This window comes from Triturus cristatus, chromosome 1_1, assembly GCF_964204655.1.
Source record: "Triturus cristatus chromosome 1_1, aTriCri1.1, whole genome shotgun sequence".
Taxonomy (NCBI): domain Eukaryota; kingdom Metazoa; phylum Chordata; class Amphibia; order Caudata; family Salamandridae; genus Triturus; species Triturus cristatus.
Window position 1 is genome coordinate 360741596 of NC_140579.1, and position 12758 is coordinate 360754353.

At 40.8% G+C, this 12758-nt stretch overlaps 1 protein-coding gene across 3 annotated transcripts in view; it reads left to right on the forward strand.

The window, feature by feature from the left end:
* WDR77 (WD repeat domain 77) overlaps positions 1-12758 on the forward strand; it is an 89773-nt gene that overhangs the window by 38250 nt on the left and 38765 nt on the right. For all 3 annotated transcript variants that reach the window (XM_085630823.1, XM_085630657.1, XM_085630738.1), the window contains exons 2-7: positions 4379-4564; positions 7617-7758; positions 7852-7901; positions 8272-8342; positions 10095-10149; positions 10491-10562. In XM_085630823.1, the coding sequence (XP_085486949.1) occupies positions 4379-4564; positions 7617-7758; positions 7852-7901; positions 8272-8342; positions 10095-10149; positions 10491-10562 (576 nt within the window). The remainder of the gene's footprint in view (positions 1-4378; positions 4565-7616; positions 7759-7851; positions 7902-8271; positions 8343-10094; positions 10150-10490; positions 10563-12758) is intronic.

Sequence of the window (12758 nt, forward strand, 5' to 3'; positions counted from 1 at the left end):
GCAGCACACTAGAAGCCTGTTATAGCACGTTGAGGGACCTTTATAAAAAAAAAAAAAAAATACTCTAGATCAACCGCTTAGCATATACGAATTTTAAAAGCATTATTGAATTCAAGGTATTTTATTGAACTGCACAGTTTTAGCTTGCAAGTTAGGGGCTACAGATACCTGTTTTAGCTTTCAACGGCTGACTTGCACTTTGCACTTTCCTTTGTCTCCTCGGTCCGCCGCAGCAGTTTCCTGCCGATTGAGCGGTGGGACGCAGCTCCTCTTCAATCGTTCCCCCCCCCCCCCTCCCCTCCCCCTTGGTTGCACCCACTTCCGGCACGGTGACGCGCCAGTTTTTGCAAGCTCCACTACTTAACCAGCATGTAGCGCCGGACGTGCAGTGGGCGCGCCACTGGTGCACCAAAGGCAAGCCCGTTTGCGCCCGGACCGCGCCCAGCGCCAGAGATTCTGGCTGTCGTCTCAGCTATCAGACTGACCGCCTATTCTATACAAGCAGAGATCTGCAGACTTTAAACCATTCTCCACTACTGTTACTGGAAAATGCACATGCCTTATCTTGGACAAACTGTCCATAAAAAGGCAGTTAAAATGTGCCAATTGCGGCTTTCTGTTGAATCATAGCCTAACTCCACGTAAACATCACTCTAACAATAGGCCTTGCATGAAAATCACCACTAAGTCCAAGCTAATACCTCGAGGAGCACTCTTTAATGCACGATCTCTGCCCAAACATAAATCTGACATTGCTGAGTTTATAGATGCCCAGGGCCTAGACTTGCTCTTCATCCCTGAAACTTGGGGCGATCAGGCACCAGGTCCTGATTTCTGTATTGCTGTGCCTTCGGGCTATACAGTATTTAGACATGATAGGAAGCACACAAAAAGGGGGTGGTCTTGCTATAATTTATCAAGACCCGTATTCAGCCTCCTTTGAGACCATTTCCACTCCAGACTGCGAAGCCTTATCTGTCAGTTTTAAAATAGTCAACCATCTCTCATTCAAGGGACTGCTATTATACCGCTCCCCTAGGACTAAAAATATGTTCCTCTCCTTCCTTAATACACTTCTTGAAACCTGTGCCTTAGAGAACAACTTTATCATATTGGGTGATTTAAATTTTCATGTTGATGCTGTCATGGACTCAAGCACTATCTCCTTACTTGACACCATGACTTTGGCAGGTCTAAGCCAGAGGGTCAAGGGCCCTACACATCAGGCCATCTTGGATGGAAAATTTACTAACTATGACTCATTCGAGATTAAGGAGATTTTACCACTGATCTGGACTGATTATGGTGCCATCTTTGAGCTTGATAACTTATTTAAGGGCCAACCAAGCCTATCCAATCCGTCAACTAGATCATACCGTAATTGGAAACAGGTAAACAACAACCAGCTCAATTTCCATCTCTCACGCTTATAAACATAACCACCTCAAAAAGCAGAACACGCCTCGATTCATTTCAATCAATGGCTCACATTGACGGCCAATAAGATGGCCCTCCTTAAAAAATCTTCGTGCAGTAGGATAACTCCGTCAGCCCCCTGGTTTTCGGACACCTTCAGATCGAAAAACAGGAGTGAAGAAGACAGGAGAGATGTTGGAGAATAAACTATGATGAACATGAACTTGTAAAGTACAAAATCCTATTAGCCGATTATATATATATATATATATATATATAAAAAAAATAATAATAATAATAATCTGATCTGGTCGGAAAAGGGCTCCTACTTCTCTAATTAAATTAAGAAGGCAGAACACTCCTCCAAAGAGCTCTTTCCGGTGGAGACTAAATTGTCCACTCCCCCCGAAAGAAAGGGGAATGATTATTCTCAAATTCTGTAACTCACTAGCACAGCACTTCAAAGCAAAGTGGAGCTAATGTTCACCACTCTTGATAATAGGGTAAAATCGGGTACTCCTAATACCATAAGTCCACAACACCCGAGTGCCCCCCACCTTCTCAGAATTCATAGTGGATAAGATAACTACCCATATTTTTAAAAACAAAATCAGGCTCTCCCCATGATCCTTTCCCTCCTTTGATATTTAAACAAGCCCCATAGACCTTAGGCTCAAGTTTAACCTCCATTTTTAACTCCATGTTCACAGAAAGTGTTTTTCCCTCTATTTGGAAGAGGCCTCGATTTCGCCCCTGCTGAAAAAATCTAACCTTGATGCACTTGACCCAGGCAACTATAGGCCCATCTCTCGTCTTCCATTTCCAGGTAAGTTGGTAGAAAAAGTTATGAATAACCAGCTCATAGCATATTTACATGACAATAACTTGCTAGATGAGTCCCAGTTTGGATTCAGAGCAGAACATAACATCGAAACAGCCCTAATAAAGGCCACCGATGAAATCAGAGCAGCACTGGATGCAGGGGGTGCTGCAGCTCTCGTCCTGCTTGACCTGTCGGCGGCCTTCGACACGGTAGACCATAAGACACTGCTTAACCATCTGAACTCTCTTAGCAATTCTGAAAAGGCACTGGCACGCACTGGTCTCCTCTTTTTTAGCCGATAGGATACAATCAGTTGCCCTGGGCAACTACACCTCTCCATCCTTCATGCTCCAGTGTGGAGTACCAAAGAGTTCCTCTTTGAGTCCTACGCTCTTTAATTAATATATATATATATATATATATATACACACACACATACACGTATCTGAACTGGCGGTATTAATAAGATCCTTCGGGATGGCACTAACATCCTACGCGGATGACACCCAAATCGTCGTATCCATCTGTAAAAACACCCAACCGCCAGAACAAAGATTTAGGGACGGTATGATAGCAGTCAACTCATGGATGAGATCACACTGCCTTAAGTTGAACTCGGGGAAGACCGAGGTAATACTGTTCGGTAACTACTCCCCTTCCTGGTCTCAGATTTGGTGGCCAGATGACCTGGGAACAGCACCGATCCCGGTCTCTAAAGCCAAAAATCTGGGTGTGATGATAAATGAGGTACTGGACTTCGAAGCTCACGTGAAGGCCGTTTCATCATCCAGCTTCTTTATACTCAAACCGATTAAGAAAATCCTACCTTTGATTGCAACAGAAAGCAGGAAAATTGTAGTTACATCTTTAGTCCTTTCCAAACAGGATTATTGCAATGGGTTATATCTCGGTATACCCATGAAGCAACTTCATAGGCTTCAGATGATCCAAAATGCAGCGGCAAGGCTCCTCCTAGGGATTCCCAAATTTCAGTCAATGGGAAAGCACCTTCAGAGTCTGCATTGGCTACCAGTCAAAAGTCTTATTAAGTTCAAGACCCTGTGCATTACATATAAGGCACTACACGGTACCGGTCCTCAGTTCCTGAAGCGGTCACTGTACTGGTACTCTCCAAACAGATGCCTCCGATCACAAGGGGCAAAATTGATACTTTCTCGGTGATTTAAAAAAAAAATTTATGTTGTTTATTTTTTTTTTTTTATACATCAAACTGGGGCGGTGGAAGTTTTGTGGTGGAGGCTTGAAGCTCTGGAACACCCTCCCTATCACCATCCAAAATCTTCCCTCCTTGACATGTTTCAGGAAAGCCATTAAGACCTGGCTGTTTGTTGAACAGTGCTCCAGCTCGCTTCTTGATTGCTAGCGCCAAGGCACTGTTTGATATTCGTGCGCTGTATACATTTATAACATAACATACAGCTTTGATTCCCACATGCTCGTTTTCGAATTAACAAAATACAACATACCTCTGTACCTTTCTTGGTCAGTCCACATCAAATTATATGATCACATACACAGATCAGAGGTATATCTGTGTTAAACCCTATTTATGTCCTAGGCAGCTTTGCACACTTATTCTCTGCTTCGGGAGGCTTCCCCATCCGGGGCTTCCTGGGATGCAGGCACCTGGTCTCCCTGTATATCTGGCATCATAGAGGCCTATGCCAGCAGATCCTCCTTGTTTATTCATGCAGTTTGTTGTAATATTTCAATGTTGTTGATTGATGTCTGGAACGGGTGATTCATGTTGCACTCCTTGCTCAGACCTGCACTGTGTATGTTCAATCATGATTTATGAACCCTCATTTATAGGCATCAGAAAAGCAGCAGTGCAGGAATATTGTGACAGTTGGGTTACCTAACGCACGTTTTACCCTTTCTGCAGCTTTACGGGAATATGAGTTTACCTTGGCACTCTAATTTAGGCAAGATTTACCATTGACAAAATGCCAGTGGTCAAAATGCTAAGCCATCTAAGTTTATCAAGTTCCTCACCATGTTTTCCGCAATAAGGTAAAGTAATTAACACTGCAGGGTATTGCCCTTGAATTTGGCTTGTGTGTGTAAATGTGGCATTGTTTGTATAAAGACTAATTACACCTACACCTCTTCTTGTAGATGGGACATTGCTTCTGAGTGCCTCTGGTCTGAATGGCCGTTGCTGGGGTGGTTCCATTTGGATATTTAAGGACCCATCCCAGGCTCCAAATGAAGGCTTCTGCTCTGCTGGGGTTCAAACTGAAGCTGGGGTGGCAGACGTCACTTGGGTGTCTGAAAAAGGCATCCTCGTCGCCTCTGATTCAGGTATGTAAACTGTACTTAAAAATGGTATCTCCTAGAGCGCCATTTCATTTAGTACTCCTATTATTGCTTTCTAGTAGTTAATATTTTCTCGCAATTTTGCATAAATACAAATGCATGGCTTGCTGTACAGATTGATACAACTATCTTGGCTCCAAAATGAACCATCTAGAATTTTCAAAAGGGTTGTCCTCCAAGGGTTGTGAAGTCTTCTAAAATATCTTATTGCCTAAAGCATTGAATGCTTAAAAAACAAAAAGTAATTGTCCTGTTTTAAATTCCCCATGGCCCTTTTGGTGGCAAACTTTAAGGTGACAAATTAGGATGGCGTTCTCCTTAAATTAGAGCCCAGATAACCCTCTCAGATTATGTTAGGGCTTTTATTATGTCAGGGTTTTGGTTTCAACAAAGCTCTGTTTATGATCGATTTTATATCTCACTCTGAACATACCAGAGTTTATTTTATGATCAACCTTTTTAATACTGATGGGTTCAGTTTATGAATTGATTCTGTATAGTATGAAAAGTCATGGCAGTAGGCTTAACTAATTCATTGTGTTACGCAGATGTTCAAACCAATAAGCCTTTAATTGTGGCTTGTACACTGTTAATGCCTGTAGACAGACATATTGTTAAACTGAATCTCGCTAGTTACTGTAGGAGGCAAGGATTTTGGTGTTGGTTACATTATGTGAGTTACCCTGTGGGTGAAGATTTGCACCTGATAATCCTTGCTAGACCATTTTGGGAAGGCCTGGAAGGTTTAGTCTGCCAGGCCCTTTTATTGAAAAAAGATGATCTCCATACATACATTTTCATTCACAAAGGGTCTTTGGGAAAACCCTCTTCTGTCTGAATTGTTATTCATATTCTGCTTCTCCCCTTGACCACATATAGGATTTTGCCTGATCATGTTTGCACATCTGTCTGAAAATGACTGCATGTCAATGTCTGGGGTGGTGGCCAATCCTTTAGTTCTCTATTGTTCCTTGAACAGTCCCACCTCTCATTTGTTTTGGCACCCTGCAGCTCCTTGCAGTCTCTCTGGACCGCTCGCGTGCTACTAATTTCTTCATCAGTGAGCATCATCCCATTTCTAAACTGGACGGCCAACTTTGAATGGTATTGTCCATAGTGTATGATTGTTTACCGTTCTAAGATGCCCATTAAAAGCATTATGTTGGCTACATTGGATCATTGCAACAATGATTCAGTCTATACACTTTAGCATTCAGAGACGGCCGCCTGGTGCGATGTTTACTGAGCGGGCAACTGGGATGTATAGCTCGTACATGGCCAAAATATTGCTTCTACAGTTGTAGCTAAGATGGAAGTTTAAAATGGTACACTATGTGCAATTCCATTCCAAGATGGCTACCCTCTGCTATGTCTAGTTTTATTTTTGTACTGCTGGTAAATGCCTGCCAATTTTTGGTGCCAGCATGTTTATTTTATACTTTTATTCTTTAAATGTATCGCCCATATGCTTGTTTAGTTTGTGTTTGTTTTACTGTGAATGAGTAAGTGGGTAAATGCAAGAATGAGTCAATGGGTGGATGTATTAGTACAAGTATGTGTGACAGAATGCTAATGTGATGACATTGAGTGCTTAAACTCATTGGTGGCTCGAGGCAATTGTACTTATAAGCCACAGCTATTGGCTTTGCGAATGCATGTTTCAAAACACTGGCATGCATCAAACAAGATGCGTTTGATTGCTGAATTTTTTAGAGTCCACCTGTGACCTACAAAAGGCCCATTTTTACTGGCAGTGCATTTAAATTGAAATTCTAAGATTCAGTTTAGAAGCAATGAGTCAAGAGTTTGTATTCCTCTGTGACTATTTGCATATCTGCCAGTGAAGTGGTGATGAATAAACTGTAAGCAATGTTTCCTTTCCATAGCAGACTGTTTAATGAAAAACGTGCTCATATTTGTATTCTTAATACATATTTGTTTACAGCACCAGGTGATGCTGAAAGCTTCTAAAGTGACTTTGGCACTAGGAGTACGAAGAGCAAAGGCAAAATGTTTGGGATTTGATAGCATGGGTGTTAAAGCTGAGAAAGTGTTTCTCAGTTTGAGAGGGAGACAGTTTCTTTATAAAAGTCAAATATTTTTGTTCAAGTCATGAAACGGGCCTTCATGGTTCCTCTGATGTCAAGGATTCTTCACTTTGTGCTTTTGGCAAGAGTGGTGGCAAGCTACTTTAGGAGAGATTTCCTATTGCTCCATAGTTAGCAACAAGTTTGCCATGTACTGTCTGGGTGCCACGCACCAAATGCAACCTGATGCAGTAAAGTGATTTTAAAAGACAAGATCACATTAATTTTTGTTTTCCTCTGAGTGTTTTGGCACCAGTGCTGGTTAATATGAAGACTAATGTCAACTCTATGGCGTTTGCAGTATTTTCTACCTTTTACTGATGAGGACTTAGCTAGAAGAATTTGACATGTTACTGTATTGGTGATGATTGATTAAAGAGAGAGTGTTTTCTCCCATGATGATGCAGCAATGTTCCAATGTGTGTTAGGTGCATTGGAGACTTTTTAAGGACTGGTCCATAATAGCTGCAAACACATTGACCTGGTAGAAAAAAATCCAGTGTTGATCGGCACAGGAGTTTAGAATTTTCTTAGGCTTTGCAGGGAAAAACGGAGCAAATTTTTTTTTTTAATAAAATCAATGTCTCCCTACCTCTTTTATTCCTTTCCCCCAAATGGCATCTTAGTTTATAGAATAAGCTTTATCGTAAAAGACGTTTGCCAACTAATGTTCAAGAACAGAAGTTCTATTTCCTATCGTAGGTCTTTGGTCTTTTCTCAACACTTCAATATAGAGAAAAATCGTTATCCTTAGATGCATATTCATGTGGCTTGAGTCGCTTGTGTAGAAGGTGGAGTTATTCACCTTTGACACCACTGTAAAATTTCCACTAGGTGAGTTCAGAACTCCTGAGTCTTATGACTTAATGAAGATGCAAGGATCTATTGATTAGCTCAGTAGAAGTGCTAACAGATTTTTATGTTCAATCCTTGTTATGTTTGTCCTACAGGTGCTGTAGAGCTGTGGGAGCTAGATGAGGATGAGACCCTAATAGTGAATACATTCTGCAGATATGAGCATGATGACATTGTCACTACATTGAGTGTGCTTGGCACTGGTGCACAGGCAGTGAGTGGCAGTAAAGACTTCAGGTGTGCTTCCATTTAAAATAAGTTTGCATGGTTCTGTATGCCTCTGTTTGCCATGAATAGATTTAAACTGTTTGCTTGTCTGCTTCCTCACAGTGTTAAGGTTTGGGATCTTGCTCAGCAGACTGTGATAACTTCCTACAGAGGTGAGTTTCTTAAGAATGCTAGAATCTGTGCTAAAACACGGATTACTGCTTTTCTTTCTCATTTAAGAGTTCATAACATGCAGTGACCTGGTATTCCTGCACCCCAAAAGTACTGATTCCCCCACCATATTGAATTTTTTAGACGCAGGATACCAAAGCAAGAATCACTCATAAATGGTATGCAAGGGCTTTGTTGTCTTTGTAAGGTCTTGTGAAAACTTTGTTTTATGTATAATTTCTCAACTTTAAAGTAACTGTTCAAAAACTTGGACTACTCATACTTGTAAAATTTGTAAGTGGGTCTAATTCCTAGTACTAATATTACTCTTACAGTTGCTGATTTTAACGTAACTTTACTATGTTTTCACAGCACATTCGAATCAAGTAACATGTATTGCAGGATGCCCGGATAAAGAGACTGTCTTCTTGTCCTGCAGTCAGGTAAATAAAGAGAACACGACAAATATATTTTTAAATATTTGTTCTTTTGAATGCCTTAACTTTATATTTCGTAATGGTTTTAATAAGCATGTATTCTAAAATCATTATTGACATTGCACTCAGAACAGCAATTTCTTGTGAATATGCTTCGGATATCTGCTCTGAGAGCTTGATACTGGGTTACCAAGGCCTTGCTGTAAATAACTGAAGTCTTGAAGTTTCAAACACTTGTGGTGTGTTCAACACATGCAAGAAACTGCTTTTGCCATTTTCCATCGTTTTCATTTGTATTGACCTGATAGAGCTTTTCTGAAAGTACTTCAGAGAGTTGTCTTTGCCTCCCCCCAACACAAGCACCCTAAGACTTTAGGTTGGAAAACGTACACCCTCTCTGCATCACTTTGGGCATTGACATCCACTACTTTAACAAAAAGAGCTTTGCAAACAATCTTTTTAGAGATTCATGTGAAATGGATTTCGTTTACACAAAGGCAGGGCCGTAGATCTCCCTGAGTTGTATGGCTTGGCACATGGGGGCGTGTGAAAATTGGAAATGACAACCATTTTATTGTTTCTGCCCTGATCTCCGATAGTGACTACACATCTCTGAATGTTAATCAACTGTGTACATATTCACTACAATTTTATTTCTAAAACCTGTTGTGCACACGTTTGGTTTTTGAGCGCTACTTTGACTGAGTCTACTCCCCAATGTTGACACTTGCAAAATTACTTTCTTATCTCCAAGGATACTTTATGCATTGCTTATAATCCTTCTGATCCTTAGTACAGCAGTGCTTACAGCTAACCAAGCATTGCCATTTGCTAAGTATGAAAATCCTATCTATTTGTTTGTTTATTTATTTTTTGGTTTATTGCTTGTGAAGGCAATTCTGTTTTCAAGTTACTATTTAAGAAAATATATTGTAAAGGGGTTGAGGTATGCGTCCTTAACGCCATGTAGGCTCTGTGTTTAATAATCTGGGCACAGGATGCCTAAAGATCCTGCATGGACTATATTGTGCATCATGCATCTTTAATTTTCATCATAGGGGGATTTGGTTAGATTTGATTAGAATTATTCTAAACTTTCAGCCATCCCTTTTTTCTGAGGGAGTAAAAAAGAAACCTGTATACAACATGAATTAAAATGAATCGTAAAAAGATGTCCCTTGTTTATATGTTTTAGTGGTGATCACTAGAATAGAAAGGGAGCTAGGGCAAAACGAGAGGAAGGAAATGGCAAAAGTCAAGCCAATGAAAGTGGAATATACACCGGAGATTAAATCTGAATAGGAGCCCAGCTGCCTCTGAATAGATCCACCACTTGTGGAGCCAGGCTCTATGTGCCTTTCCAAGAATCTACATATCTCCTTCCAAAACCTCAGTTTCTTCACGGTCTTCTTTACTTGCTCAGGGGACCAAAGATCCTCTGACAGTAATCTCTTATGGTTCGCTTTTTTATGATCGTGCATTCTATACAGTTTAGTTAAACTCTGATGTCCTCTGGATGCCATATAGTGTCAAAATATGTCATGTGTATAAAGAAGTGTTGTACAAATGACCGCATCAATCATTCATGTGTACCTTACGCTGGACATGATGGTTTTCGCCCGCAACTCCGGCAGTTTTGTCATTGTGCAGTAAAGTCACCCAGTGGCATATCCGTGATGTGCTATCTTTGTTGTAGTAAAGCAGTCTTTATTTTCTTTTATCGTTCATAATGTTAATTGAACTAAATCTTTCATACAGGATGGCAGAGTTCTGCTGTGGGACACAAGGAACTCTAAACCTGCTTTTCGGATCGGTGAGTCTAGCAATGATGCCATAAAATAGCAAATGTTTTGTTCTGAAACAATCTTTTTCTGCACAGGTTTTTTTAATGGCAAGATAAGGTTTTGCCGCACTCCGGCAATATTTGTGTTCAACCGTGAGAGTTATTTTGAGTCCAGCAGGATATGACATGCAGAGCTATAACTGTGGAGATATAAGCAATCTGGCTTTATAGTTCCCACAACACACTTCTTACACACAACGTCAGCTAGAGCATGGGTTCGATTTTATGTACCTATTCAGTTCCATTGCATATGATTAAATTTGTCATGAGTTGTGTCCAGATTTTATTAAATATTTGCATTCCTCCCACAGACACCAGTTGTTCGACCAGCTTTCCCACTTCAGTCACTTGGCATCCAGAAAAAAGCGATACCTTTGTGTTTGGTGAGTAATGTTATTAGAAAGTGTTCTTCTGGACAAACTGGTACTTTTTTGGCAACCTGACTAAGGGTGCAATGGTAGGTTTAAGAGGCCCAAAGCAATGCAGCATTCTTTTGAAAATCACTAACTTTAAAAATAAGTCCCATTCAGGTCCATGTTATTTATATATATTTTAAGTGAATATCCCGAAAAGGTGGCTTGCAGCCAGCCTATATGGACCAACAATGGCCACCCCTGTTGTAGGCATTAATTGTCTACAAAGTGTGACAATTGAATTGTCAATTTAATCTTGAAAGGTAAAGAAAAGGTGGTAGCATGCTTGTATTGTTTCTTGGTGTCCATTTCTTTTCTATTAGACATTACATAACTAAGCTGACGTTTACATTGTAAACCTATTCATGTTGTTTTTGAGTTTGTGTTGGGCATTGGTACAATGGATGGTTCTTTTGTAGTTTGCTAAAACCACTGATATAACAAATACCAATATCTAAGTAGCTGACACAAATGAATGAGGTGCTGTTATAGGCACGTTTTGTCTCCTTGTGCTCTTCTTTAGAGTTTGTGTATACTGGTTTTGGCGACTAAAAATGTGGAAGTATTAATGGTAAGGGTTATTGCTGCAGCAAACGGAACTAAGATGTCAAACTGGATCGATCTAGCTCTTGAAGTTTAGTTGTGTAGAATACAAACTGAGCTTTCTAAAGAAAGGACAATGTAGGGTGCGGTTTATGTATTGTTTGAGCTACCATGTGTTTTGAAGAAAAATTATAGAAAATGCGATCTCGTATTCCTGTGCAGTGAATGTTTATGTAGCTTATTCAGATTTTCAGTGGCCATCAACAACTGTGCAATACTCTTTTGATCCTACATCACATTGAATGATAGTACACAAAATAAATCATGCTTAGTAACCCAGAGATTCTGATTTAGGTGGGCCTTGCAACTCCACAGTTGGCAAACTACAGATATTGCACACCTCAGACACACTCCTAATGGGAAAACAAGCATTGGCAAAGCCAATAGGTCTCACCTTTAAGTGATATATTGTATTTGGCAATCGAGTGGGGGTGGTGGACACAGCAGGGATGGCAGGATCAATGTATGGCTGGAGCTCGCAAATGCGGGTCATTGAAAATAGTAGCCCATGTGAACCGGCCGAGGTGTCTCCCAGTTGTAAATAGCATTAATTATGAGTGTGAAAGCTGCGGATGTAAACTTTCATTACTATTTAAAAATGTTATTTACTCCGAGCTGGAGTGTATTGTGCTGTTCTCCCAAATCCCCTGTTTGGAATTCCTACTTCACCCCACTTCCACACACACAAGATGAAGTATAGGCAGACTGACATAAACTTGCACATATGAAAAGACGATCTATTTCCATGCACACGATGCTGGGTGAAATACAGGCCTGAAGACCTGTGCAGCTATGAACTAAACACAGATACAGGCACCTTTTCTTTTCAGCTCTAATTCCACCGGTAACAAACGCAAGTGAGTTATCGGAGCCCTGGTAGAGGTAATGTTGTCAAAGCAGAGGACAACTCTCTTCAAGTTCACACTGGGGTCGAATTCAAATGTGTTTACATGTTCAGCGCAGCAAACAAAACAGTGTCTTTGAGTATATGTGCTGTATTTAATGGGCAGAAAAGTGTATTTGTTGTTGAGCTGTAATTTTAAACAATCATGTTCAGTTGCTGATATATTTCCCATGAAAGCTTTAGTGCATAATCCATTCAGAGCGGTGCTATATTTCATTGCTTCATGTCTGATTTGCTTCAAACTATTTGCATAGTCTCTGCGAAAAGCCAATTAAAAAAGCTAGGCACGCAGGTAGGTAAATGTAACGTTTTCCAAAAGTGCGAAGTGCTGTGGATTCATTTGTTTTTTAGGCACTCATTGTGGAGAGGGTGAGGGAGACAAAAAAAAGAGGCACAAGGAGCAGTTCTATCATTGCGGTCTCAGCCGTCACAGTTAAAACCAGTGCTGCAGTCGGCGCTTCTTGTGAGGGGGAGTGATGGTGTAATGAGGGGCCTTGCTGCTTCCGGAGCAATGACAGTTCGTCCAGCCGAGGGCTAGCCAAAACCTAAAATGTGGACTGTCCGTCTCGCGCTTCCGACTTGTTTGCGAGGAGGGCACCTAAAGTGAGAGGAAACCAAGCTTCGTGTTTTGAAATGGCACCTCCCGCGGCCAACCAGGC